A 24,977-nucleotide genomic window follows, 5' to 3' on the forward strand; every position below is an offset into this window, starting at 1 on the left:
TTTCATTGTGAGCTTTTCATAAAATCAAACTGGAATAAAAGCCCCATATTCAGGATGAATCTGCTATTGCTACATTTTTATTTTTAGGAACAGTTTTTTGATTCTCTCCTCGGTCAATCACGGCACTTTCCCCCTAGCATATTAAATGGATTATTACACAAAGTTTTGCTACTTAAACTAAGTAGTATTTAAAATATGCAACTTATCTAATTATTAAGTGAATTAAAAACAAGGAAACACACAGAGATAAGCATGAATGTGTTTTATGAAGAAAAGATTACATGTAAATATACTATTAACAATTAATGGGAGTAATGTAGTCAGTTATTTTCCACTAAAAACTCAAAAAAGGTTCCTTCCTTTTAAAATTTAAAAGATAAGTACACAAATAAAATTTGCGTACTTATTTTACTTTGCAGTGCAACATGTTAAAAATACATTTAGAAAAGCTGATTACAAGAATGATTATTCTGTGTGACCCCCATACACAGTGGACATGGGTTCACCTCTTTACAAATCCCAGTTTAACCTGATTACGTGTGAAATCTCAAAAGAACTTTGTTGCTATCTTTTTAATTTTTCTCTCCCTTGTTTGTGTGAAAAAATGTGAAACTGAATGAGAAGGCTGGACTATTGTACAGACAATTTAAGGTAAAAACAAAATTAACAGTAAAATTAAACCTGCTGAAAAAGTTGAATTACTTATAGAATATTCTTAATTGCATTATAATATTGCATTTTGACCTTCTTGAAAATAGGGTAGCAGTAGTAACAGGGTTACTAACCCTCTGGGAGTTAATTTCGCTAACATGAGGGAGCGCTTCCTGAGAGTAAGTTATATTTCTACCTTTTGTGAGCATGAATATTAATTAGAACTAGAAATAGACTGGAACGCATATTTAGTACCCTTTGTTTTACTAGAACACTGCAGCCACAGAAGCATGCAGACAATACTTACAAATCCTATACAGAAGGTTTTTGGCTCCCCTCAGTGGTTACCTCTGTGCAGGCCCAGCTCTATGCTATTGCAATACACACTTGCCAGCCCCTTCTTAAGTTTCCCAATTCAACTGCTTATCAACACAAATGTGTAATTAGCCAATCACATGGCAGCAACTCAGTCATCCATTTAAGCATGCAGACACGGTCAAGATGACCTGCTGAAGTTCAAACTAAGCATCAGAATGTGTCAGAAAAGTGATTTACGTGACTTTGAATTTGGCATGGTCATTAGTGCCGGGCAGGCTAGTCTGAACATTTTAGAAACTGTTGATCTACTGAGATGTTCCCACGCAACCATCTCTAGAATGCTTATTGTTGATATCAGAAGTCGGAGAAGAATGGTCGACCTCTGGCCATTCTGGGCACACAAGTCAACTCTTGAAGCAGAACTACACTAGCATAAGACCACACTGGGTGCCACTCCTGTCAGTGAAGAACAGGAAGCTGAGGCTACAATTCACATGGGCTCAGAAACATTTGACAATAGAAGACTAGAAAAACTGCCTTGGTCCAATGAATATAGAAGTGCAACATTCTGTTAGGCTTAAACAACATGAAAGCATGAACCTACCTTGTCTTGTAACAGTTCAGGCTGCTGCTGCTGGTGTAATCATATTGGGGGTATTTTCTTTGCACAGTTTGGACCCCTTACCACCTGAGCATTGTTTAAACCCTACAGCCTTTCTGCGTATTGCTGGTGGCCATGTTCATATTCCTTTAGAGTAGAGGCGGCTTCAAAAAGTTAATGCACTTGATGTTTCTTGAACATCACATTTAAGAAACATCTAGTGTATTACCTGTTGGAGTGAGTTCACTTTACTCAAATAGCCTCCACACAGTCTCAGATCTCAATGCAATAGAGCACCTTTGGGATGTGGTGGAACTGAAGATTTAGATCAAGAATGTGCAGCTGACAGAGCTACAGCAACTACGTGATGCCATCATGTCAAAATGGACCAAAATCTCTGAGGAATGTTTCCAGCACCTTATTAAACCAATAATAAGATAATTTAAGGTTGTTTTCAAGGCAAAGGAGTGTCCAACCCTGTACAGAATACCTAACACTGTAAGTATGCATAGACAGTTGTGTTGATAAATCTGACTTTGAGAAGTTGAAAGAAAGAAAAAAACTTCGATAATGAGGTACATGGCCCCATGTAACCAAAGACATGTTTAAATATTCCAGATGTGCAAACCTAGCTGATATTTTTAAGAGAAGAATAACTTGCACAATCACTTCCGCGTTCTATGTAGTCCTGCCCCAGTGCTTCCGGTGTGGTTAAACCATGGCGACGTTCCACACTCGCTGCCTACAAGAGCTCCCAAAATTGAACATCACTGATGTTCATCGGATTTGCAGATTGACGACTACCCCGGCCAGCAATTAGATAAAGGATTTAAGTTATATGCTGCATCATATATACACAACTACGAAGGTAAGAAAACGTAAATTAACCGACAAAGAAACGCTAGCTAACGTCAAATGCAAACACTACGTTACTCCGCTATGTCCTTCATTTGATGTCAATTCTCTATATTACATGTTTTCTTAAACGGTGTTTTATGTCGTCCGAAACTATAGTTGAGGTTTTCTTAACTAATGTCACTTTTGTTGTTAGACACTGTTATAATAGCGTTAGGTAGTTGGCTAACTAAGGAGGTAGTTAACTACCTAATGCTACTCTTGCTAAGTGTAAAGTATATATGTTTAAGACGTGCTGACATGAGTAATACAGAAATAATGCTAATGGTACTTGTATCTTTATTCAGTGTCCAATAAAGACAGGTTGTCAGGGGAGGTCGGTGTGAGAGCCCTGTGCTACAAGTCAATGAGGAAGAGTGAGGCACCACACAGGCAGGAAGCTGTGTAAAGTTGTTAATCCCCGTTCAGTGGGGTTCAGTTTATTTAAGCATTAGTTAAGTTCATTCCTAAAGGCCCATCAACTTGAATGTTTTCCTTGTCTCCCTGCTTTATCACTCCTAATTTGACTAGTCGGATAGTTTACTCAACGTGTGTTTGGGTGATCAGAAACATTTGACACCAAATTAATACTGCAAATATACACAATCTAAGTTATTACAGTTATCAAGGATGGCTAAGTTGTTTTAATAGGGAGAGAAAGAAACACTAAGCATTCAAGAGGGTAAGCCTGTAGGGGTCAGTAACCATAACACTGAACTATGTTCCTGTTCGGCTCTTCCATGAAGATGTTACATTTTTAATTTTCGTTCTTTCTTCTTAGATTAAGCTTCTGGATTCATCGCCGGTGGTACTGACACATAGCGAGTGCTCCTGTGTGGCAGGCGCTGTTATGTGCAATCACACAGTGGCATTGCTCTTCCAAACAGCACACTACTCACAACTCAGAGTGCCAGTTGTCCCCCCTGTGCATAGCTGCATGGAATCTGAACAGCAATGGCACAAGCCACGGACAGTGGTAATTTAAATGAGGTTAAAGTTTTTGAATTAGTCCATGTTTACATATGAACAGCAACACCATCCATAGTAAATGTGTCTTCTGTTAGGGTGTGAAGCCAGGACCCATCAACTCCATGATCTTCACTAAGCCGGTACCAAATAGGGTGGCCCAGACTGGAGTACGGTAATTAGATTTGTAAAATTTGGTTTCATGTGTTACAAATGTATGTTGCTATTTGTTCATACATACATGTGTCAGAATAGGTATTAATTTACATACAACATTACACTTTCTGAAGACTGCTAACTCAGTCATGTACATATACATCCCAGTCTCTAACTTATGCACCACTGTTTTACACCTTTTTAGTTTAGTTGTTGTTCAGTATAATAACCTTCTTTCTTACATTATTGTCATTGATGTTTTCTTTAGGAGTGGCTTCTACAGAGGCATGGTGGGTCCGTTACCAGATCCCTGCTTGTTCAGAATAACGGAGGCATATGCAAAATTTAATATTGAGGACAGGCCACTTGTGACCACAATGAACATGAGACCTGACAAGCCCCTTGTGGAAAGTGCCTTTGGGCTGGTGCAGGAGGGCAGTGTTCTGTCATATCAGCAGCTGGTTTTGACAACCCGGTACATCACACTACACCGTGATGCACCACCAACACCGCACTTGCCTCTGGAGGGGTATGACATCTTGCCATCAGATTGTGTGTTTGTGTGCTCAGAAGAAGAGCTTCTGCATCTGAAAAGCTTGTCTGTAACTCTGGAAATGGCTCACAAAATAGAGGAAGCTACACGTGAGCAAAGCTCTTCGTCTGAGTGGCATCAGCTCCGCAGGCCCAGAGTGACTGCCTCTAGGTTTCGGGAGGTGTGTCACGTCAGAGGCCAGAGCTCTGCAGTCACTAGCAGAGCGTATATTGAAGGGAACAAGGCAGACAGCAGACATGAGGAGGGGAATTGAGATGGAGCTTGCAATAGCAGCAGAGTATAGTAGGCTAATGAATGTTAACTACTCACCCTGTGGTCTGGTCATTCACCCCATTGCCCCCTGGCTTGCTGCATCTCCTGATGGTGTTGTTTTTGACCCCAATGAATACCCCCAGTTTGGCCTCGTCAAATGCAAATGTCCCAATGTGCAAAACTTTGACTGCAAATATGTGCAAATGGAATGTGGTACCCCTAAACTAAAAAAGAGCCACGCATATTATTGGCAAGTGCAAGGACAACTGCTCATCAGTGGGATGCAGTGGTGTGACTTTGTTGTGTGGGCACAAGAGGACTACCTAGTGCAAAGAATATACATGGATACAGATGTGCACAATGCAATCAGAGAAAAGGCTGACTACTTATTTTTTCACATATATATGCCAAGATACCCGTGTTTGGGGAAAAATGAACAGTGAAAACATAGCAAAAAGGAAAACAGATCCTTCAGGCTGGCTGGAACAAAATAACTGAGGTTTTATTTGCAATATATTTCATGAATTCTTTTGTTGTTACATGTTACTTTTATGTGAAATCAATAAACAGTTATTTAAGCAATGGCATCAATTTCATTTTTTAAAAACACACATTAAAAGATTGAATTTGTGCAGAACTTATTTACATGGTAAGTATTTAAAACTCCATGCCTAGCATACTGATATACATTTAGACAATAACACAACTGAATGAAGAAAATGACAAATGGTATGATGATTTTAAAACGATTTAGTGATTTACTTTATAATTTTGATAAACAATTTTGTTGAATCTGAATAGTAATATAGTAGTATAATTAAACAGTATTATTAACATTCAACATTTGCAATGAATTTGAATTATTAATAACAAACTCAACTATCAGCACTCAAGTACTATTTCTGTAATCAAGTATTGTCAGCTGAGAAGGAAGAAATGCAACTGTAGTGGCCTCAGCTGCAGGTCATTTTCCATAAGTTACTTGTACTGGCACCGGTGTCTTGGGAAAAAACCATCTTGTCTCACTTAACCCATTTTTTTAACTAATGCTGTGTTCTGGTAATTTGACAGCATACATGCTACTGCAAACAGTTGGTTGATATTGTAAACATGTGACATGGTAATGATGCTATCAAAAAGTTTGTTCTGTTTTATCCTCATAATGACTCGCTCCACATGTACCCTGAGTCTGGCTATGGCCTGCGTCTCCTTAACCTGGTATGCTGGCATCTGCTTCTGCTTAGATAGAAAAGGTGGGCAGTACACTTTGCATTTACAACAATCGGTGATTAGGAAGCCCTTATCTACCATCACTGCCATGTCTTCAGTCAACTTCTCAGCAATGCCTGATTGTTTGAATAGTTCCTTGTCACTAACCGAACCAGCATACAGATTAGAGATGAATGTCACTGGACCATGTGGAGCTATGCCAACCAGGGCTTTCATCGTACAGTGGGATTTGTACGAAGAGTACATTTCACTTTGGAGAAGTGGTGAGGATGGTGTCTGACACCTCAGCTCTGTACAGTCAAGGATCATCTGGGTGTCTGAGAAATCTTTGAATTCCTCAGGGAGGTAAGCTTGCACTTCTTCACGTGTAAGCCAAATGCATTGAGACCCCAGTACAGTGGCAAGAAAATTTGTCCATTTTGCAATAATGCGGCTCACTGTGGACTGGTGTATGTTAAATCGGTGTGCCAGGTCCCTCTCCTTCAAACCAACTGACAGGAAAACCAGGAAAAGAAAAAACTCGTCAATTGGCTGTAGCAGCTGCCTCTGGAAGGTGAAAACAAAAGGGAAAATGTTACTCCTTAAGCTATGAACTAGTAAAATTATGCTTTTCTTGGCTAAATGTTTTGTAATGGTTATGCATACTACACTGTACCATGGGGTAAACAATGAGGTGCTGTAGTACACAGGTGTATGTATGTAGGATACTGAGTCTAGCGCTATTGTACATAATGTAATGTTATTGTACATAAATACAATAACATTACACCTCTAGTTCTAACTACCAAACAAACCCATAACCTACCGTTGATGTGCGTGCAGGTGTCAACACTTCTTCGTTCCGATTGGCAGCTGACTTGGCTCTTGAAACCCGGATCATTTTATAGATACAAGGCTCAATCAAAAACCAAAATGCCATCAAATGATCATAGCTTGGAAATCTATTCACGAGAGAGACATACATCGTGTCAATCATTAATTAACATTACACACTGACATAAAAATAATGTAAACTGTGACAAATATGCTAATGACATGCTGTATAAAATAGTTTGATTAAGAGTATTTGGTGTTGTATTTTATCTGTAGCATTAGAATATCGTTTAAATACTAAAGCATCTAGATGAAACATACAGTCAGCAGAGAAAAAGTAAATATCTATTTTGTTTTCATTAAGACTGGAAAAACTTTCTAAATTTAACTGATGGTGACCTTGGTATATTTTAAACAGTTAGCTTGGATAGAACTTAGGTGTACCTGGTATAGAATCGGATGTCAGTGTCGGAGCCAGCAAAACGCTGTAACCCAAATTCTCGCTGGACACGTAACTCCTGTATTTCCTTCCTCAGAGTCTCCACGTCTTTGGACAGGTCTTCTGCAGCTGATGCAGATATGTCCAATGCAGACGGCTCAGGGACTGAGCAGTAGTCATGATCTCTTGTAAGACTGTGGTCTTCTTGATCGTCAGGAGGAACTAGTTCTGGGCGTCGCTCCGTTCTCTCCCAAACACCAGGCCGCGGTGGTTCAACTTTATAGCCATTCCACTCAAAAAGTGTTGGTACAGCACCTTTAATAAGCCGCCTTCGACCACCGAGGGTTGTTGGCTCTATGAGTTGATCACTGGCAAAGTGTCTGCAGCAGACCCTGGTGTGAGAGGTAATCGTGAAATGATCCCGTCGTATGTTTACCAGCCATTGTCTTCTCAAGTCGGAAAGGGTCGGAAAGCCATGAAAACTTAGTATGCCGTTAAATTTGGCTGAAGCCGAACAAAGTGGGACACAGCAATGCTCGGAGTATTTCTTCTCTTGTTTTTGAAAATATTCTGTTTTAAATACTTTCCTTTTTATACTCATTCTGAAGCGACATTAGCATAGCAAACGATAGATAAACAAACATACCGGAAATGCCCAAGCGGTAGTATTTGGAAACGGAAATACGTCACATGCCCTAGTGCAAGTAGTCCATTGCAGCAACAATTCAGCAACCTAACATATTTTAAAAGTCACACTGCGAAATTTAGTATTAATCTCATATTGGGGAAATTAATTTGTTACAGCAGCACAAGGGGCAGGAAGAAAAGGTAAATTCGAGATAAAAAAAACAAAAAACAAAACAAACAAACAATAAAAAAACAAACAAACAATAAAAATAGAAAAAAAATAAAATTTTTAGAAAAAATAATTAGATTAACAATAAGTAGGTTTGCAACTTTCTAGATATACCCTAAGCATTTGAGTTGGATGAGTTCAATGTTTTCGCTGATAACCGCTCCACCGCTACTGAAGCCATTCTAAAAAGACGCAGACGTAATTTATTTTGAAGGGTTATACCGGAAGAGGTACCACTTAACTAACGGGAGTCTCTGAATTTGGCTTTCATTTACACCTTAGTGACTATCCTTCTGTTGAAATATCATAATCACTGGACTTAACTAAATCGGTAAGTTTAATGTAGTTGTGAAAAATAAGTGTTATGATTAGAGAAGATTTTCTGCCTGGTTTAGCCGTCGTGTTAGCAAAAATAATAAACATTGGCTAGCTTTTCGATAGCCTAAGCTGTGCTATGTGACTAACATTATCAGTAGTGCTAACTTTAGTAGTACCAACACATACCCCCCAAATGTTAGGAACTTTGTGCGTGACTTTGGTCATCTACACGTCTGCTAGGTATCTACCACTAATCTAAATATCACAAAAAATCACAAAGATACCGACATGCTGTTAGCTAAAGCTAGCTGTGCTGCTAAGAATACAAGTAAAGCTAAAGCAGTGCTTCAAGGCTAACAGCAGTCTTTATAATACAAGCAAGACATTTGAAGGACTGTTGTAAGTTCACCTTGCTGATTTCCCAGGCCCTATTCAAAGTGTTTAATGTTGTATTTACTTTCGATTATGTCTGGTTAAGCTAAATGTAGCAACTTAAGTTTAGGAACAGCAGTGCATCTTTGTAACCTTATGGAAACTAGCGACTTCCAGTGTTGACAATTTAATCTGGTTTATAGTAGACACTTTCAAAGGCCCTGACATAGCAACTTTAGAACGCAAACTAATCCATGCTGTTAGCAGAAAAGGTCAGCAGTACTGTCAGAGATGTATAGATTGTGGTGTAGTAATAATTTTATTAGTATCTACCTAGCCAAATTAAAATGAAACTGTGACATTGACACAACCCTATCTACAGCAAATATCAAATTATTTCAGATTAAAAAAAATACAGCAACTTAAAATAATACAAGAGGTCTATATCACACCCTGCAAACTGTAGAAAACGGATCATATGTTACTAAAATTATATCATGATATTTGTAAAGTTAGGGTCATTGTTGCTGTATTCACTGTGGTACTGTCCTCTATTTAAGGTTATAGAGTAACTTTAGATCCCGTGTCTCTTATTGCAGAAAGCACAGCTATGTCCAGCTGTGTGCGGAGCTCCAGGGCTCTGTCCCCTGTTATGCTCCCCCGGCTGCGGCTGCTTCACCAGACGGGGTATAGATTGGTAGGCAGGGGTCTCTGGACTTCCCCTCGGTGTTTGACTGTCAGTGGAGACTCCCAGCTGCTTCCATTGCCCAGGCAGGCCCGGGTTGTCATCTGTGGAGGAGGTATTGTGGGAACATCAGTGGCCTACCACCTGGCTAGACTGGGCTGGACTGATATTGTACTACTTGAGCAGGGCAGGTGAGTGTTTCAGCTCAACAAATTACAGATAAGCCATTGTGTTTGTTGTCTTAAAATTAGCACGAAGAGAGAGATGTTCTTTATGTTATTGACTCAGACCACTGATATTATATGAGAGTAGGGATAGCTTTAACATTAGGAGGTGATAGTGGAAAGAAATGTTAGATTTGATATTGTTGTGTTAATACTTTCTTGGCCATTATTATCCTAACCAGACTTGGTGCAGGAACAACAAGACTATGTGCTGGTATTGTCAGCGTGGCCAAGCCCATTTCCATCGAGTGTCAAATGGCCAACTACTCCAGTAGTCTTTACCAGCAGCTGGAGGAGGAGACGGGGGTTAAAACAGGTGGGATGATTTACAGAATTTGGCTTTTGTCATATTTAACTTTTTTAATTTTTTAAAACTATTTTATTCTTAGAAGGGTTTGCTTTTTCACCATTTTACTATTGGTGCTGATAGTTAACAGTTCCCACATGCACATCACCACATATTTTTTAAAATGTTAATTATTAATTTAGATTATAGAACAGTTTGCATTTGTATCTTCCCAGATTATAGCTTCTAAAGCATAAAACAGACAAGGGAGCAAATTGTGACATACTGCCTTCTGTCTCAATGCATTTAGAAACATTTCAGATTTGTTGAAGTCCGAGATATCATTTGATGTGCACCAGCAATAAACAAGCTGCAAAGCTAGAATACTAATTATAGACTGAGTCATATGTGGTGTGTGGTATGTGTTGCAGGTTATGTGAAGACAGGGTCTTTGTGTCTGGCTCAAAATCAGGATCGCTTCATTTCTCTTAAGCGCCTCGCATCAAGGCTGAAGTAAGTCCTGTAGTTAGTTTTTAGACCACAGCTATGTGGATTAAGCTGTAAAGCTCTAGTGGCTTTGTGAGGACAAGCTTTTGGGGACTCAAAAGTTTTTGTTTAAAATAATAATAGTGTCAGCTGATTGTCCCCTTTCACTGATTTAAAAACATAAATGACTTTTGACCCTTTCACTTCATTCACAGGGTAATGGGGATCAATTGTAATATTATTAAACCTAAAGAGGTGGCCAAACTCCACCCCCTTGTTAACATTCATGACCTGGTAGGCGCACTCCACCTTCCTGAAGATGCTGTCGTGTCTCCACCAGATGTTAACCATGCCCTTGCTGTGGCTTCAGCTGGACAAGGTAACACAAACTTGCAGTTTGGTTTGGTAGACCATAAATCGTGTATTCTGCTGTTGCTGGCCCACCCTATAATTGTAACCTCCTCTTTTGTCCTTTGTTTCCTCTTTCTTCTCCTTCAGGGGTTCAGATCATGGAGCGAACCAGTGTTCAGCAGGTTCTGGTAGAGAAGGGATGTGTAACAGCTGTAGAGACTGACCGTGGTTCCATTAAATGTGAATATTTTGTCAGCTGTGCTGGACAGGTAGATTGCTCTATGGGAGATGCATTAATAAGACTGAAACTATGAGAAATGGAATCTGTGACAAAAAAAACCCCTCTGTAAACATTTTGGAATTACTTTTGTTTCTGTGGAAATTCAGTGTCATGCTTGGTCAAAAATATGTAAGCAGGACAGGCAGCAATTTTTTCCTTCTCCTTCATCATCATAATAATAATAATAATAATAATTTAATTCTATTTCATAATCTTTTTTCCCTCTGAAACTAGTTGAAGCAGTTGTTTCCTATGGTGACTATAAGTATCTTGTTTCTACACATTGTTCTGATTGTATTTGGTTGCTCTGACTGTTTCTGCTCCAGTGGGCTTATGAGCTGGGCCAGGCTAGTGAGACGAAGGTGTCAGTTCCCCTCCATGGATGTGAACACTTCTACCTCCTCACCAAACCTCTCCAGGAGCCACTTCCACCCAAGACACCAGGTCTCACATATTAAAAAGCTAGGAAGTAACCTTTGCAGTAGACACTATTGAATTTTAAAGTCCAATTTGTGTAGCCAGCTGAAATCGTGTCTGTATTAAAGAACATTCACTTCATGATTTTTTTTCCTGTTTTTTGGCAAATTAATTAACGAATTGCAATTTATATCAGATCGACAATTATGTCTAGTCCTTTTTTTTAGTCCCATAGTAAAAAGAAAAAACTAGGGCACAGGCTGTACCTTTTTACTTAGCCAAATAATGTGCTTAGCAATATGCAATATGGTAATGCCTGCTGAAAGGCTAAAAACAAGTCCAGCCAGGAGATGTTTCTAACTATGTGTCTCTTTGCTAGTGGTGATTGATATGGATGGCAGGATATATGCACGGCCGTGGCAGGGAGGCCTTCTGTCAGGAGGCTTTGAGAAAAACCCCAAACCCATCTTCACTGAGGGTCGCAACCAGCTGGAGATCCAGAACATGCAGGAGGACTGGGATCACTTTGGTAAAAAAAAAAAAAAAAGTATTAATGTTGTATTTTTATTCATTAAAAATTGTTCCAAATAAATAACCCCAGCTTTAGGAACATGGTTTATCGACCTATGTTGAATGTCAGGTTCTAGTAACAGCTGTATCTACCACTTTCATGTAGATTGCTGACCCACTATGAGCCTGGCTCTGCTGGGGGTCTCAGCCTGTCAATTGGACGTTTTCCTACCAATCTTTACTGAATACTTGCGCAAATTGAGTTACTAGATTGTTGGTGTTTTCTGTCTAATATTGCAGGACTTTAACCTTACAATACTAGTCGGGCACTTTACAATACTCTGCTGCTTGCCCAGTGACAGCTGAAATAGTCTTGCCCGCAGCACTGAATTGTATAATGTTAATGGCTGGAGTAACTGAATAGGAAGAACACTTGATCAACTCTCCTGTCATTAATGTAGCACAAAGGCAAGGTGTGTTTAGTTTTTCTTAGCTGTAAAATAGCCACAGTTGTAGACTGCGTCTTAAAATGTTGAAAATTATATATGAGGTTCGCCTCTCAAATAACAACACAAAGTCAGACCTTCATTGGTTTCATTTAACAGCTACAGAAGACTGAGGAAGCAAGCAAGACTGGGCATATCTATTTTTATCCACCTCTGTTTAAGGCTACCTTAAATGATTTTGACCCACCTCTCTGTACACATGTAAAAATACACCTGACTGTTTGCCTTGGCCTTAAACCAGTAATGTGAGATTTCTCATACCAGGCTGCCATAAAAACAAGAGTTTATTATAGCAGCACACATCACCAAACCAGTCTGTGATCGACCGCTCTGAAGCCGTTATTTTTCCATTTATTTTATCTTATAAGTGTAGGGGTTGAAAAGGTTGTTGAAAGAATCCATCACAATATATAATGTTAGAATGTACTGTATTTTATGAATGTATATTATATTAATGTATTGTAATAGATATTGTTAGAACTGCAATTCATTTGATTATTTTGTTAATCCATTATTAAATTTTTAAAAATATGTCATCTTAATGGGCAAAAACACCTTGGTTATGGATTCTCGAATATATGAAGATTTGCTGCCTTCTTTTTTCTTATGTGATACTAACCTGGATGTCTTTAGGTTTAGATTTTTTTTTTTTTTTTTAATTTTCATTTTCAGCATTTATTTTGGAATAACATGTTGGACTGTTGATGGAACAACATGGGTTAAGGTTGCAGCTGGAACCTTTAGACTCTTAGATGATTTATGGTGAGAGGTGGTTCAGGGTTTTTCCAGTAATTGTACAACAATAGAGGTGAGCAAAAGAACAAGAAGCAGCACTAATATTTCTTGGTTATGGTGTGGTTGGTTGTTTAAGTTAATTAGAGTGAACTGTATTAAATTATCATCTGCATTTGCTACATTTTAGAGCACTTTTTGTTTTCCGCCTTCAGAGCCGATGCTCAGTGCCCTGCTGAGGAGAATGCCCAGTCTCGAGTCAGCTGAGATCCATCAGCTGGTCAACTGTCCGGAGTCCTTCACACCTGATATGCGCTGTCTGATGGGTGAGACCCCAGGTGTGTCTGGATACTATGTGCTGGCAGGGATGAACTCCTCAGGCCTGGCCTTTGCTGGAGGGGCTGGAAAGTAAGAACAAATATATATATATATATATATTGTATCTGTTAAGACTAGACGTAAGCACGTGATCAATACTGGGTCACCTGAAATAATTCAGCCATGGTTTATCAGTTGCAGCGATCAAGACTGTGTTGTGGACGTGCCTTTTTTGCATTACAAGAAGGGATAAATGGCCTGTTGTGTGGTTTGGTATCCAGGTACCTGGCAGAGTGGATGACCTATGGCTACCCCACCGCCAATGTCTGGCCACTGGACATCAAACGCTTTGGCAACCTGCAGAGCAGCCGAACCTTCCTGAGACACAGAGTGATGGAAGTCATGCGTGAGTAGTGAGCCTTGTTGGGTGTTTGGTTCATGCTTTTAAGTAGACAAAGGCTGTATAGTCATCTGAACCTTGGTGTACTGTTTAAATAATTAATTTCTGCTGTTGCTTTAGCTAAATTATTATAAATCCTATAGGTGTTGGATATTTATTATAATGTGCAGTATATTCTAATTCTTGCTCTGCTATCTCTCCTTCTAATATTTGTGTGTCAATGTTCAGCCCTGCTGTATGAGCTGAAGGTTCCCCGGTGGGACTTCCAGACCGGACGCCAGCTGAGGACCAGTCCTCTGTACGACCGCCTGGACACTCAGGGGGCTCGGTGGATGGAGAAACATGGCTTTGAAAGGCCCAAGTACTTTGTTCCTCCAGGAAAAGGTTTGTCTCAGTGAGAAGCAGTGGTACAAAAATACTTTAGTCAAAGTCTTGGACTGAAAATGATTTTGACGGATTTTAAGGTAGTTTTGTCTAATGAATTAAATTACTTGGTTGAATTGGACTGTTTCTCTCTGTAGATCTGCTGTCCCTGGACCAGAGTAAGACTTTTTATAAGCCAGACTGGTTTGACATAGTTGGAGCAGAAGTGAAATGCTGCAAAGAGGCCGTCTGTGTCATCGACATGTCCTCCTTCACCAAATTCGAACTCACTGTGAGTCATGAACCACTTTGGAAAACTTAGAATTAGAACTGGGTTGCAGAGAGGGGAAAAACTGCTGCTGTGCTACCTACTGTTGTCTATGTGGTCATACCCAGCTAGCATATGATATTTATCAGTGTTATGTATGTATGTTTGTACTAGCTACTCGAAAATTTTTTTGTTGTTGTTGGGGTTTTTTTTTCTCTTTAAATTATGCAGGCAATTTTAATTAATGCATATACAGTGGGGCAAAAAAGTATTTAGTCAGCCACCGATTGTGCAAGTTCCCCCACTTAAAATGATGACAGAGGTCAGTAATTTGCACCAGAGGTACACTTCAACTGTGAGAGACAGAATGTGGAAAAAAAAATCCATGAATTCACATGGTAGGATTTGTAAAGAATTTATTTGTAAATTAGGGTGGAAAAGAAGTATTTGGTCACCTCAAACATGGAAAGTCTCTGGCTCTCACAGACCTGTAACGTCTTCTGTAAGAAGCTTTTCTGTCCCCCACTCGTTACCTGTATGAATGGCACCTGTTTGAACTCATCATCTGTATAAAAGACACCTGTCCACAGCCTCAAACAGTCAGACTCCAAACTCCGCCATGGCCAAGACCAAAGAGCTTTCGAAGGACACCAGGAAAAGTATTGTAGACCTGCACCAGACTGGGAAGAGTGAATCTACAATAGGCAAGCAGCTTGGTGTGAAAAAAATCAACTGTGGGAGCAATCATCAGAAAATGGAAGACATACAAGACCACTGATAATCTCCCTCGATCTGGGGCTCCACGCAAGATCTCATCCCGTGGGGTCAAAATGATCATGAGAACGGTGAGCAAAGATCCCAGAACCACACGGGGGGACCTGGTGAATGACCTGCAGAGAGCTGGGACCAAAGTAACAAAGGTCACCATCAGTAACACACTACAACGGCAGGGAATCAAATCCCGCAGTGCCAGACGTGTTCCGCTGCTGAAGCCAGTGCATGTCCAGGCCCGTCTGAAGTTTGCCAGAGAGCACATGGATGATACAGCAGAGGATTGGGAGAATGTCATGTGGTCAGATGAAACCAAAGTAGAACTTTTTGGTATAAACTCAACTCGTCGTGTTTGGAGGACGAAGAATACTGAGTTGCATCCCAAGAACACCATACCTACTGTGAAGCATGGGGGTGGAAACATCATGCTATGGGGCTGTTTTTCTGCCAAGGGGACAGGACGACTGATCCGTGTTAAGGACAGAATGAATGGGGCCATGTATCGTGAGATTTTGAGCCAAAACCTCCTTCCATCAGTGAGAACTTTGAAGATGAAACGAGGCTGGGTCTTCCAACATGACAATGATCCAAAACACACCGCCCGGGCAACAAAGGAGTGGCTCCGTAAGAAGCATTTGAAAGTCCTGGAGTGGCCTAGCCAGTCTCCAGACCTCAACCCCATAGAAAATCTGTGGCGGGAGTTGAAAGTCCGTGTTGCTCGGCGACAGCCCCAAAACATCACTGCTCTCGAGAAGATCTGCATGGAGGAATGGGCCAAAATACCAGCTACTGTGTGTGCAAACCTGGTAAAGACCTATAGTAAACGTTTGACCTCTGTTATTGCCAACAAAGGTTATGTTACAAAGTATTGAGTTGTATTTTTGTTATTGACCAAATACTTATTTTCCACCCTGATTTACGAATAAATTCTTTACAAATCCTACCATGTGGATTCATGGATTTTTTTTTTCACATTCTGTCTCTCACAGTTGAAGTGTACCTCTGGTGCAAATTACTGACCTCTGTCATCATTTTAGGTGGGGGAACTTGCACAATCGGTGGCTGACTAAATACTTTTTTGCCCCACTGTAGCTTTAAAAGTATTCAGGTTAAATCCTCTGCTCTGTCCTGATGGCTCAGTCAACAGGTGACCAAGCCTTGGAACTGCTGCAACATCTCTGTGCCAATGACCTGGATGTTCCCGTTGGACACATTGTCCACACCGGCATGCTGAATGAGAGAGGTGGCTATGAGAACGACTGCAGTGTGGTCCGCCTCAGCAAGAACAGGTTTGAAACATCTGTGCAGTGGCACTGTAGATACTAGTACATGACAGATTTTTTAAAAATTGCTTACTTTCTCATTTGCTGTCCAGCTTCTTCATCATCTCTCCAACGGACCAGCAGGTCCACTGTTGGTCCTGGATAAAGAAGCACATGCCTAATGACCCACACCTCCACCTAGAGGATGTCAGCTGGAAGTACACTGGTACGCATGCAGCAACTGGGGTTTCTGCTCTGATATCGCCATCTAGTGCTCATATAACATTTAAAAGGAGAAACAATGCAAAAAGTCAAAACAATCCACTGTCGACTTGTAACCCAGTTATTTAAATAACCTTAAAAATCAGACACCAGAGGGATGAAGTCTGTGGAGGGATGGCATTAATTACATGTCTGAAAGTAGATCTTGTGTATTTTTAATGCAGTCATCTTAATTGTGTAAAATGTGAGCAACAGTTGTACCAGATTCTGTTTTTGCATGTGTAATATAACATCAGATGTGGGCTTTGTTAACCAGAAAGTCTGTTAAGTGTTTATAACTCTTATTCTTCTCAGCTTTAAATCTGATTGGACCTCGAGCTATGGATGTTCTTGCTGAACTGTCATATGTTTCCATGACACCTGACCATTTCCCCTCCATGTTCTGTAAGGTAGGGAAAGCTAGATACAGCAAAGCTGATGGCTTGTTTTTTTTAAATGACTGTTTCATCAGTCTGTCTCTTCACCCTGCCAAGAGGAGTAAACTGACCATGTTTATGTGCATGTGTGTTTACAGGAGATGAGTGTGGGCTATGCCAACGGGATCAGAGTCATGAGCATGACTCACACTGGGGAACCAGGTTTCATGCTCTACATCCCCATTGAGGTGCAGTCCTACACACACACAGATATTTAATAGATACCTCGTCACAGGATGGTTGATAAAGTGACAACAACCCATGAGTATGTTACATGAGTTATTTTTTATATATATATAATTTTTTTTTTATTTTATTTTTTTTTACAGTTAATCACACAACTCCCCGTTATTCTTCAACATTTAGTTTTTCTATAACTTGGGTTTTATCTTGAAATGCCAAAGATGGAAATAAGTATTGTTTTTCTATTGTTGTTTTCCAAAGTGTGGGTGACAACAAGTCATTTACAAAAAAACAACACTTCTTGTTTTGTTTTTTACTTTCACAGGAAATTAATTAACTCATTCACTGCCAGCCATTTTCAAATCAGGTAACTCCCCACTGCCAGGGTTTTTGAGCATTTTTACTCATTTTTGAAGAGCCACAGAAAACTGTGTGTTATGATCATATAAACGCTGAACCTACCAAAATGAAGAACAGACTCTCTTCTTTCATCCAAAAAAAAAAAAAGCTTGTTTCTACCATTTTCCATTCTTTAGTAATCAGCTGTAGAAGAGAGGTGGGTTCCACCAAAAATGCCTGTTTTGACCAAAAAAAGGGAGAAAACGAGCTTTTTGTGAAAAATACATTTCAAGCAGAAAAGTGCCTTTGACACTAATATTTCTTGCTTTGTGACACCTCTAACATATAAAATAGTTTTTCACTTCTATAAAACAGAAATAACACTGAGAAAGGTTATGTTTTATCAAAACAATTTATTTACAAATATATGAAAAAATAAAATTCACTGACAAGCTGCCCGAGGTTGTATTCTAGCCCCTCCCATTGAAAAACGTAATTGACGTCTATAGACGTCAATGGCAGTGAATGAGTTAAGCATAGCCATAGGATTAAAAAAATGAAACATTATTCAAAAATTTCTGACAATATCTTTTGATTCTGATCTTTTTCTTGTAATACATCATTACTGGGAAAGAACTGAAAAAAAGCTTTATTAGGTGGTAGAAGTAAAAGTGTATTAATAAGGAATCAACCTTAGACTGTGAGAAGATAAGGATGAATGAGTGAAAAACACAAACAATCAAGGGTTTAACTTGTCCTTTTATGAGGATCAGAGTTGTGGTTGAAGGTTTTGGTGGACCAGAGAAGATTTTCAAATTTCAAAATGGATGATTGCAGTGTGAAGTTCAGGAATGGCTGAAAGAGGAGTTTTTTTTTTATTTTTTTATACTACAATGATCATTTAAAAGCAGAAAATGGTGTAAGGATGGATAAAACATTTATTACACAATTATACTGTCAAATTATGTCCAATTAAAGTCCCAAGAGAATCAAAGTGTCCTTAGCTGCCTTGACTCTGTTGTTATAAAATACAAGTATCTTCACAAGACAAACTTCCAGAGGAAAATCCTAGAAAATATCCAGTTTCTTGTAGCAAATGTAGGAAAGAGTCACCAGGACTCTAGGACTTAAAATTGTGATAATTCAGTGTCACACATGTGTTGTGTTTTTATTGTTAATGGTTAAAAGTGATATGATTTTTGCATGGCTTATTCTGTCTGATTACTGAGAACCTGGCATGTATGATGGTGTTTAAAAAAACAAAAAACACTCTCACATTTCAGTGTACCGGAAATGCCATATAGAGTATAAGACACCCGTTCCTCTGCTCTCCACAGTACGCACTGCACGTGTACAACGAGGTGATGTCAGTGGGTCAGAAGTACGGGATCCGTAACGCAGGGTACTACGCATTGCGAAGTCTACGCATAGAGAAATTCTTCGCCTTCTGGGGTCAAGACCTCGACGCCTTCACGACCCCGCTGGAGTGTGGACGAGAGTTCAGGGTCAAGTTTGACAAGGTCTGTTGACAGTTTTAAACATATAATATCTGATCCTACCCATATTGGAGACTGTTTTTCTTTGTACATCGAACTGCCTCATCCTAATAGACTGATCAGTTAGTCAGCTACATTTTTACTTTGCCAATATGATAGAAATGCATAAGATGCTTTATTTGACTCTACTTATTAAGTTTCAAACTTTCCCTCTTTTGCTTTAAAATGGTTGAAAGATGAGAGATGAAGAGTAGAATAATTAAAGCACTCAACATCTTGGTGCAGTCTTTGTCATGATGCAGCAGGGAATTTGTCACCGGGCTGCACCCGCAGGCACAACAGGTGGCACTTTAAAGTAGCAGGTGTAAAGTTTACTGTCTGTCTCATTTTGAAAGGGTGGAACATCAGGTGAGCTGTCTGCTGCTTAGAGCAGTGTCAGCGCGGTGCTGATTAAAGGCATCTACAGTTTAACGCTGGTTTCACAGACTGTTTTAAGTTTTATGGTGTTGTTAAAAAAAAGGTGGGTGACTTTAAAACATGGTGGTCTTATGCTACTCCAGCAGAGCTGCACATAGCAGGGCCATTGTGTTGTTTACTCAAGTTGATCTTCACTAACTTAGTGAAGGTTCTTAGGGCCTAATTTCCTCTATTTATCGTCATCTTCTTCACACCCCCTGCCTTTTTCTCTCCATCAGGACACAGATTTCATCGGCCGTGAGGCATTGCTTCAGCAGCGTCAGGACGGTGTGACACGACGGTTTGTCATGCTGGTTCTGGAGGACCATGACACCGAGCTCGACTTGTGGCCGTGGTGGGGTGAGCCCGTCTATCGTAATGATCAACTAGCGGGGACAACCACCAGCAGCGCCTACAGCTACACCCTGGAGCGCCATGTTTGCCTGGGCTTTGTGTCTCCACCCCTTGGCCCTGAGGGGCTCCCTACAGCCATCACTCCTGACTTCATCAACCGCGGGGACTACGAGGTGGACATTGCTGGTCAGCGCTATCCGGCCAAAGCCAAGCTCTACCCGTTCAGCTCCCTCTTCACCCAACAAAAGCGCCGCAAGGATGACATTGAGCTCAGCAACCTGCAGGGGAAGTGATGCAGAGTAACGCAAAACTTTCCCGTGACACTCCTCCACCAAATCCACTCCTGCTCTTACCTTGCAGTGCCAACCTTTCTTTCCTTTTATGTCTCCTAATGAGAGGGCTTTATGCACAATCACTCCTCGTAACTCTAATATTTAATCTCCTTGTTGCATCTCCCTCTTTCAAAGTGCAATATTTAATACGCTCCAGATGCTTTTGCTGCATTAAATACAAAGCTCTTGTCTCATCAAATTCTGCCGTTGTTTCTCAGCCCTGCCCAGCTTCACTCTTAAACACAGTCTCATGGCTGTCTGAGACACTCTCTGGTTAAGTGCCTTTGTTAAGGCAACATCAGCAGAAGATGCTGAAGACTTTTTCCAATTTGTTCTCTGTAACCTATCCAGAAGGGATTTGACTGACAATCTTCTCCAGTACTGTTGTAAACTTCCCACTCTGCAGATGGCTACAGTCCATGTAGTTGTTGACTCTATTGTCATTTTACAAACCATATATTTGCTGCTGTAAAGATATGAGTGATGTGATGTAAAGAGTGGCTTAATTCAGACACTTTACAACTTTGTCAGCATTACACCTGATGATGAAGGAAATGGTATTTTCCTGAATAGAGGAAAGCCCTGGGAAGCATAAAAAATCCTGGGATAATCATTAGTCTTTTGCCCATTACTAAACTTCCACTCCTGTTAAAAGGATTCCCAGGATTTCCCAGAATTCCATCATTTCCCTTGAAAGTGTCATTGTCAGTTGTGAGCTTATTTTGCGGTGTGTGTGGAACCTGTTGTAATGTACTTTCAATTTGTTATTTATGTTCTGTCGTTATGAAGCATTGTTGCACTCGATGTTTATGCTTTGTTTTGTTGATGTTTTGCTGAATGTGTGGCTGGTGAGAGAAGCCAAGATGGGACAGGAACTCTGTGACTGGAGTCTACAATATCTAATATCTTACATTTGTGGTTTGACTTTTGCCTGGTTCAGAGTTTAGATGTTTGTGTAAAGAAACTGCGACTCAAAATAAATTGTATTTTTGTATAACTAGTGTGTACAAAATCTCTATTTTCAGTCATGCTTTTTAAAAATATGATTTATAATTAAATATTTGATTTCTAAATCTGACCTTCTGAGACATAATTTCAGATGTTTTTCCAAAACCGTATTTCTTTCTTTCGTTACTCAGAACTATAAAGCACCAGGTCCAGGGCTAATAGGGATTTAGTTCAGTGATACTTCACCTGTACAGGGAGTGCAGAATTAGGGAATAATTTTATTATTGAACAACAACCATGTTCTCAATGAACCCAAAAAACTCATTAATATCAAAGCTGAATGTTGTTGGAAGTAGTTTTTAGTTTGTTTTTAGTTTTAGCTATTTTAGGGGGATATCTGTGTGTGCAGGTGACTATTACTGTGCATAATTATTAGGCAACTTAACAAAAAACAAATATATACCCATTTCAATTATTTTTTTTACCAGTGACACCAATATAACATCTCCACATTCACAAATATACATTTCTGACATTCAAAAACAAAACAAACAAATCAGCGACCAATATAGCCACCTTTCTTTGCAAGGACACTCAAAAGCCTGCCATCCATGGATTCTGTCAGTGTTTTGATCTGTTCACCATCAACATTGCGTGCAGCAGCAACCACAGCCTCCCAGACACTGTTCAGAGAGGTGTACTGTTTTCCCTCCTTGTAAATCTCACATTTGATGATGGACCACAGGTTCTCAATGGGGTTCAGATCAGGTGAACAAGGAGGCCATGTCATTACTTCTTTTATACCCTTTCTTGCCAGCCACGCTGTGGAGTACTTGGACGCGTGTGATGGAGCATTGTCCTGCATGAAAATCATGTTTTTCTTGAAGGATGCAGACTTCTTCCTGTACCACTGCTTGAAGGTGTCTTCCAGAAACTGGCAGTAGGACTGGGAGTTGAGCTTGACTCCATCCTCAACCCGAAAAGGCCCCACAAGCTCATCTTTGATGATACCAGCCCAAACCAGTACTCCACCTTGCTGGCGTCTGAGTCGGACTGGAGCTCTCTGCATACTTTGTGCTTTTGGGCACTCCAGTGATGTTGCAGCTCTGAAATATGGCCAAACTGGTGGCAAGTGGCATCTTGGCAGCTGCACGCTTGACTTTTCTCAGTTCATGGGCAGTTATTTTGCGCCTTGGTTTTTCCACACGCTTCTTGCGACCCTGTTGACTATTTTGAATGAAACGCTTGATTGTTCGATGATCACGCTTCAGAAGCTTTGCAATTTTGAGAGTGCTGCATCCCTCTGCAAGATATCTCACTATTTTTGACTTTTCTGAGCCTGTCAAGTCCTTCTTTTGACCCATTTTGCCAAAGGAAAGGACATTGCCTAATAATTATGCACACCTGATATAGGGTGTTGATGTCATTAGACCACACCCCTTCTCATTACAGAGATGCACATCACCTAATATGCTTAATTGGTAGTAGGCTTTCGAGCCAGCTTGGAGTAAGACAACATGCATGAAGAGGATGATGTGGACAAAATACTCATTTGCCTAATAATTCTGCACTCCCTGCAGTGTTGATTGTAAAAAGGAAAGCAAAGCATTTATGGACTCACCTTTAGTACAGCATGGCATTCATTATGTAAATTATTGTCTCTTGTAGGGTAAAACAGAAAGTAAGGTAGGGTATGCTTTAGAGTGGGCCTAACTGACACGTCATTGCTGTGTGAGCATCCAGTGTCCTTTGTTTCTCAGTCAAAATTCCCATCTCTATTTTCAACAGCTTGGGGTTTTGAGCCTATGAGCAACAGCTCATAGGCTCAAAACTTTGTTAATCAACTGATGACATCATGGTGAATACAACCTTTTTAAACTTTTTATTTGATCGCATACAAAGTCTTGAATAATCAGGCCTCATTTTATCTTAACTCATTCACTGCCAGGGTTTTTGAGCATTTTTACTCATTTTTGAAGAGCCACAGAAAACTGTGTGTTATGATCATATAAACGCTGAACCTACCAAAATGAAGAACAGACTCTCTTCTTCCATCCAAAAAAAAAGCTTGTTTCTACCATTTGCCATTCTTTAGTAATCAGCTGTAGAAGAGAGGTGGGTTCCACCAAAAATGCCTGTTTTGACCACAAAAAGGGAGAAAACGAGCTTTTTGTGAAAAATACATTTCAAGCAGTCTGATGTTCACTGACAAGCTGCCCGAGGTTGTATTCTAGCCCCTCCCATTGGAAACGTAATTGACGTCTATAGACGTCAATGGCAGTGAATGAGTTAAAGAACTCATAGTTCTGTATCACCCCAATAGAGAGCTTGTGGTTTAAAAGTAGAATGGGAGGCAGAGCCTTTAGCTTTCAGGCCCCTCTTCACTGGAACCAGCTCCCAGTTTGGATTCAGGAGGCAGACAACCTCTCTACTCTACTTTTAAAAAAGCATATAGTCAGGGGTAGGTCAGGTGATGCCTTGAGGAAAAAACACTTCGAGGCAAATGTTATGATTTGGTGTCATAAATAAAGATGAATAGAATAAAAAATTTACACTGTTGTTTCTGGTATTCAGCAGAGCTAAAATCCGAGGTCATGCAAGCGGAGCCCGTAGAGACAAAATCCACTGCTGGACTCAAATTTTCCTTTCTTTCCTTTGTGTCACAAAATTATTTTAATCAAATTAGAAAATGTGCGATAACAAGCATATGTATCCCTAATTTTATTAATAGATTTGGTAATGTGTTGTTTTTGGAAGATCAGCCTAATTACAAGATTTATTCATTTATGCGTTCTAAAATACATGCAGTGTAATACAGTTGGGGGCTCTTGCAGTACGTTCCAGTTTGGATACTGCAGCTGCTCTCTTTATAAAAGAATAATCTAGAAAGTCATGTTTTATCAGTTTGGTAACACCTCTAGCGTGTATGAAATACCATGTGAACGCAGATGAATAAAATATTTAGCTTGCAGATGGCATTTTATGAGACCTCTCAGTGGAGTCTGTATTAACAGCAGGACAATAAGTCTCAGTTCTGTTCCACATTTTACAAAATGGCTCCCATTGTGTTGTTTGAAATATGCAGCGATGAGGCTTTTAACCTGAGGCAGAGCGGGAGATTGTTGGTAAAACTACTTTTCTTCATCCATCTATTTTCTTAAATACGTACCCAATTCAGGGTCACCAGGGGTCAGAGGTGGCATAACAGGCAGGAAGCCACATGTTATAGTAGTCGTTCTTTTAATGAAATACAATATTTGTAGGTCAAAAGCATCAGATTAGTCTTCGTGTATTTTATTTGTGATACTGTATTTTTTTTCATCACCACTGTATCAGTGAGGCTTTTAAAAAGCTCTGAAGCATTTAGACTGGAAACCCACAAACACATGACCCTGTAAGTCATTTCATCTGTTGCAATCTATTTTTGTCCAAACCGTGCACTGACTATATGTGCACTTATATGGTAAAACTGACTAACTGACTAGGTTAAAAACATTTGCACCTGTTAAGGTGTAAAAAATTTTCTGGGTGTCTCAAATGTTAAAAATATCCAGAAAGGTTCAAAGAAAATCTTGAAGAGATGTTGAAACACAATAAAATTGATGGTACTTGGTATATACTTGCTTCCATTTCCACATTTCCCCACTCAGGATTGATCTTTCAAGGTCTGGTAATGAACTAATCATTTGATTCAGGTGTGTTAACCCAGGGTGGGATCTAAAACCTGCAGGACACCGGCACTCGAGGCCTGGAGCTGCCTACCCCTGCTCTAAAGAATTTTCTTTGAACATTGGGTGCCTTTTCATTCATTTTAAGTCCAGTCCTTGTATTTGAACATTTTCAGATCAATTTTTTATTTTGTTAAGGCACCTAACACTGATCTATGAATAATT

The 24,977-nt window shown here is 39.9% G+C and overlaps 2 protein-coding genes and 1 pseudogene across 3 annotated transcripts; 2 read left to right on the forward strand and 1 right to left on the reverse strand.

The window, feature by feature from the left end:
- Positions 1-809: 809 nt before the first annotated feature.
- On the forward strand, positions 810-4,976 carry LOC146718253 (uncharacterized; annotated as a pseudogene). The gene is made up of 4 exons (XR_014921586.1): positions 810-830; positions 3,246-3,440; positions 3,529-3,605; positions 3,855-4,976. The product of XR_014921586.1 is annotated as an uncharacterized LOC146718253 (transcript).
- LOC146718254 (uncharacterized) lies at positions 4,966-7,515 on the reverse strand. Its single transcript, XM_085440784.1, has 3 exons — positions 6,879-7,515; positions 6,427-6,562; positions 4,966-6,167 (listed from the first exon to the last, which is right to left on the reverse strand). Exons 1-3 carry the CDS (start codon positions 7,472-7,474, stop codon positions 5,418-5,420), a joined length of 1,482 nt encoding a protein of 493 aa, XP_085296910.1. The 5' UTR covers positions 7,475-7,515; the 3' UTR covers positions 4,966-5,417.
- Positions 7,516-7,912: 397 nt separating this feature from the next.
- Positions 7,913-21,133, forward strand: pdpr (pyruvate dehydrogenase phosphatase regulatory subunit). The gene is made up of 18 exons (XM_085440897.1): positions 7,913-8,060; positions 9,019-9,295; positions 9,511-9,644; positions 10,046-10,127; positions 10,316-10,479; positions 10,599-10,720; positions 11,058-11,175; positions 11,528-11,677; positions 13,112-13,304; positions 13,496-13,620; positions 13,843-13,998; positions 14,136-14,269; positions 16,157-16,305; positions 16,392-16,504; positions 16,855-16,949; positions 17,075-17,164; positions 18,836-19,018; positions 19,690-21,133. Exons 2-18 carry the CDS (start codon positions 9,030-9,032, stop codon positions 20,095-20,097), a joined length of 2,682 nt encoding a protein of 893 aa, XP_085297023.1. The 5' UTR covers positions 7,913-8,060; positions 9,019-9,029; the 3' UTR covers positions 20,098-21,133.
- The last annotated feature ends 3,844 nt before the right edge of the window (positions 21,134-24,977 follow it).

Source organism: Copadichromis virginalis, linkage group LG1, assembly GCF_057382275.1.
Source record: "Copadichromis virginalis isolate Kocher_CV1m ecotype Utaka linkage group LG1, C_Virginalis_male_GT1.1, whole genome shotgun sequence".
Lineage (NCBI taxonomy): Eukaryota > Metazoa > Chordata > Actinopteri > Cichliformes > Cichlidae > Copadichromis > Copadichromis virginalis.